Below are 4,209 nucleotides of genomic sequence, written 5' to 3' on the forward strand. Positions count from 1 at the left end.
CAAAATGTACAAGAACTAACCTCTGGAATGTGTACTGAGCCTTGGGAGGAGCACCCAGAGCAGGGCTGCAGGCACCAGAGGACACGTCCCCTCCCTGCACCCAGAGCTGCTGCTGACCCCGCAGAGGGTGACATGGGGCAGGGCAGCGTCCCCGTGAGCCGCTCCGCAGACACAAACCACCCAGCGACCAGTGCACGTTGCCTTTTATTCAAAAGCTGTAAAAATAAGCTCTAAACCGTTTCTGAGTTTGGCTTCAGCAGACAGAGGTGAATCGAGACAGACATTGGCAACAAGGGGGTGATTGCAGCAACATGGCCCGTTCCAGCAGCCCAGAGAGAAACGGGGCTCAGACCCCCAGGAAAGGCGGAGCGTCTCCAGCACAGCCAAGGGGTTGGAAGTGCTCCCACTGAGGAAGGGCAGTCTGCAAAGCAAGGAAAAACGAGCTCTGCCATCACTTGAGCCCTTCCTGCTGCTTATCAAATGAAGGTTCAGCTCTTGGTCACCAGAAAGTCCCCAGAAGCGTACCGAGGCAGGGATGTTCCACCACAGACACCCCACCAAGCAGAGGGATAGAGCAGATGGGGTTTAAGCATGATTTTGTGTCTGGCGAAGGAAAATCTAAGCGCTCCCTGGGAGGCATGGCACAGGTTTGCTACTGGTTTGGCTGCCCACCCGATGGCATGGCCCCAGAACTGGGCTCCAGTTTGGCATGGGGCACCCACTGCCATTGAGTGGGGCAAGGAATTGAAGCCAAGAGGGCCCCAGCAGGACTTGGGGCTCCTCAGGCTGGAAAACAGTGCCTGGGGAACAGCTTGTTCTTCAGGAGGAGGCTCAGCCACATCCCAGCGTGAGGCCAAGGATGGCTGCTGCTCCCGGAGAGACCCGCAGAGCTCCCAGTCAGCTCACAGCCCTCGGCCAAGGGCGTCACATCATGCGAGTCACGACCATTGTGAGGAAATCCTCATAGCTCAGCCGCACGTTGCCCACCAGCCCTGTGTCCTTCTCACGGAAGGCATCGGTCGTGCTCTGGAGCTGCATGCAGATCTGAATGAAGCGGTCGAGCTGGATGCTGGGGTTGGAGGATCGCTGGGCGTAGCGGGCCAGCAGCAGCTGGCTAAACTGGGGGCTCAGGTTATAGCCCATCTGGGAGAAAGCTGGGAGCAAGAAACACTCAGATTAAACCTCCCCAACAAGAGGGAGAGTGACTGTGCCCTCCCTCCCCTGCGCTGGCACACACCCATTTCCCACTGCCCCGTGGTGTTCACTTCCGACAGCGGGTGTGCACGGGCAGGGCTCTCCTGAGGGAGGAACCAAACCAAGGCACTAATTCCAGACATTCTTCCCCTCCATCAGACACACACGCCCAAGAGCTCCTTCCAGAAAACAGGATTTAGCCACATAGCTTTGGTGGGGGGGGGGGCATTTTGCGTTTCCTTAAGGAAGGAAGTTCACACCACAGCCCTGCTGCGGCTCCTCATCTCCTGCCCCATGGGAAGGCTCAGCACCAGCTCTGCCACAACTGGTTTAGCCAGCCCAGTGTGCCCCAGCTCAGGAACAGGTGTGGACTGCAGCCATGGCTGCATGGGAGGCACCCTGGGAGCTCAGAGACACCCAGCCCCGCTGCAGGGATGGCAACAGGAGGGGTCACTGGGCTGGGCTGGAAATAAACACCAGGCAGAGCCAGACAGCGGTCCCCAGGGAGCTCGGTAAGGGCCAGGTTCATGTCTGTGCCCCTCACCCACCTTGCTGGAGCTCACTGAAGCTGATGGAGCCCGACTGATCCCTGTCGTACTGCTGGAAGAGGTTCTTCCACTGACGGATGAAGTTCAGCAAGGCTGAGAAGCCATACAGGTCTATGCGTCCTGACCTGGTCTTATCAAACATGTCTGGGGAGAAAAGAGCAAAGAGCAGGAGCAGGGCAGTGAGGAGCAGAGCAAGGACACGCTGCAGGAACTCCCAGAGACCTCAGGATCCCAAAAGCCCTCCCTCACCAGGGCTGTGATCAACCAGAACCATTCAGTTCCTATGAGGCCAGTGGGAAACAGCATCAAAACCTGATGCTGGGGCAAGCAGGGGAATTGGGCGATTCTGGCTCGCTACTGGAGCTTTCCCTCCCTTATCTCCCTGGTTTTCCAGGAGCAGGGGCTCACTTGGCCTCCGGCAGAGCTGAGTTCCCTTTCCCAAGCAATGTTTTGGGCCCCTGACTCATGTCCTCCTCCAAAAGGGCGCTCGGAGCTGCTCAGTTTGCCCAGCTCTCGCTCCAGAGAGCCCTTACAGGCCAGCTACTCAGGTAAGTGATGCTCATGTAATGGGGGAAAGCCGGCTGGGCCGGGCTTCACCCCGACAGAGGCTTGTCTCAAAGCAATTAGACTCACTTATCATCAGCAGGCAGGTCTCGTCATTGAACGTCGACCAGTTGGAGTTGACCAGCGCCTGCTTCAGCTCCTTCACGGAGATGTACCCGCTGCGATCGGCATCGACCGCCTGGAACCAGGAGAAGGCTTCGGGGTCCACACCCGGTGGGGCATTACCTGCACGGGGAGAGGCCATCAGCGGCTCTCGCCTCCCCTCAGAGAGGGGCCGCCGGCTCGTCCGCCCCCGGGGGTGGCTCACGGAGACGCAGCCAGTGCCCAGGGACCTGTCGGCACTTCTGCTCCGAGCGGCTTTTTACAGCTACGTGATTCTGGGAAAGCAGGTGAGCAAGGCCCGGGGCCTGGCACGTAGCATCTGGCCGCAGAGAAGGGGAGTACATCAGACCCCCCGCCGCGTAGCTCGGGATGGGAGAGCGAACCAGGGGGCTGCGCCCCGAGAGCCTGGCGGCGCCGGGACAGGGATGCGGGGCCACGGAGCCGTACGGCCGGTGCTGGGGGCTGCGGCCTCTCCGGTGCTTTCCTCCTCAGGGCTTTTAAAATAATAAACTAGGGGGGTTGTGATTTCGTTCACACGGTAAGTTCAGCTGCGCTGGGCGAGGGGCGCCGAGCCCACCCCTCCCGGCACGGAGCGGGGCCGGGACGCGGGCTGGAACCCCCCCGACCCGGCAGTACTGACCCGGGGGGACGCGGGGCGCCGGGCACCGGCCGCAGGAGGGACTCGCGGCCCCACTCACCTCCGTAGGGCCCGCCGCCAGGCTGTCCGTAGGGACCCCCGGGCGGGGGGTGTCCGTAGGGAGCCCCGGAGTAGGGGCCGGCCGAGGGCGCGCCGGGAGCCTGTCCTGCACCGGGAAAGCCCTGGGGAAAGGGGCAGAGCTCGGTGTGCGGCCGGCCCCGGGCCGCCGCCGCCCCCCGGCCCCACCTGCCCCGGCCCCCCCCCGCCGCCGCCGCCGCCGCCGCCGCCCCCCGACCCCACCTGCCCCGGGTACGCCGCCATGACACCCGCGACCGACCCCGCCGCCCCGCTGACGTCACAGCCGGCGCGCCCGCCCATTGGCTGCGGTGCGCAGTGGAGCGGAGGCCTCGCCCACTGGGAGGGGAGGTGAGGCGAGGGAAGGGGCGCGTCCGGAGCGGCCTTAAGGCGGCAACGGCACCGGACAGGGGTGGGGCCCACAGAGCCCCGCAGGGTACCCCTGGGGGCAGAGTCGGGATCTACACGGGAGCAGGGCTGGATTTTCCCAGGAGCGGGTCCGGGATCAGCCCAGGAGCAGAGCCGGAATCCCGCAGGAGCAGGGCCAGCCTGGGAGTGGGGGTGGTACCCCCTCCCAAGATCAGGGCTGGGATCGCCCTGGGAGCAGGACCAGGATCCATGGAGGAGCAGGACGGGGATCTCCCTGGGAGCTGGTCCAGGATCATCCCAAGAGCAGGACCAGGATCAGCTTGGGAACAGGGCTAGGGTACCCCCAAGATCAGAGCTGGGATCTCCCCAGAGGCAGGGCTGGGATCATGGCTGGGATCTCCTGGGATCAGGGCCAGCATCTCCTGGAATCAGGGGTGGCAGCTCCCCAGGACCTGGTCTGGGCTTCCCCCTGGGGCAGAGCTGGAATGCCCCAGGATCAGGGCCAGGATGCCCTGGGAGCAGGACTGGGACCCCCCTCAGTATCTCCCCCATCAGGCCCAGGGCTACGGGGGCTCAGGGACATGGTGCTCCCAGCCGGGGTGGCCTCAGCTCCAGGTACTGGGCTGGGGCTGCAGGACTGGGCAGAGCAGCATTCCTCGGGGACAGGGATGGAGGCAGGGATGGGGATGAGGTGGAGATCAAGGAGGCGGGAGGCGTGGA

At 63.5% G+C, this 4,209-nt stretch overlaps 1 protein-coding gene across 1 annotated transcript; it reads right to left on the reverse strand.

Moving 5' to 3' along the window:
* Positions 1-186: 186 nt before the first annotated feature.
* On the reverse strand, positions 187-3,440 carry PEF1 (penta-EF-hand domain containing 1). Its single transcript, XM_064471244.1, has 5 exons — positions 3,346-3,440; positions 3,107-3,227; positions 2,376-2,531; positions 1,743-1,886; positions 187-1,154 (listed from the first exon to the last, which is right to left on the reverse strand). Exons 1-5 carry the CDS (start codon positions 3,421-3,423, stop codon positions 925-927), a joined length of 729 nt encoding a protein of 242 aa, XP_064327314.1. The 5' UTR covers positions 3,424-3,440; the 3' UTR covers positions 187-924.
* Between the last annotated feature and the right edge of the window lie 769 nt (positions 3,441-4,209).

This window comes from Phalacrocorax carbo, chromosome 22 (genome assembly GCF_963921805.1).
Source record: "Phalacrocorax carbo chromosome 22, bPhaCar2.1, whole genome shotgun sequence".
Lineage (NCBI taxonomy): Eukaryota > Metazoa > Chordata > Aves > Suliformes > Phalacrocoracidae > Phalacrocorax > Phalacrocorax carbo.

Coding starts and splice junctions, on each gene's coding strand:
- PEF1 (XM_064471244.1), bottom strand. CDS start 3,423: ATGGGCGGGCGCGCCGGCTGTGACGTCAGCGGGGCGGCGGGGTCGGTC. Junction 2,532..3,106: donor TGGCGGCGGGCCCTACGGAG/GTGAGTGGGGCC, acceptor CTCCCCGTGCAG/GTAATGCCCCACCGGGTGTG. Junction 1,155..1,742: donor CTTCAGTGAGCTCCAGCAAG/GTGGGTGAGGGG, acceptor TCTTGCTCCCAG/CTTTCTCCCAGATGGGCTAT.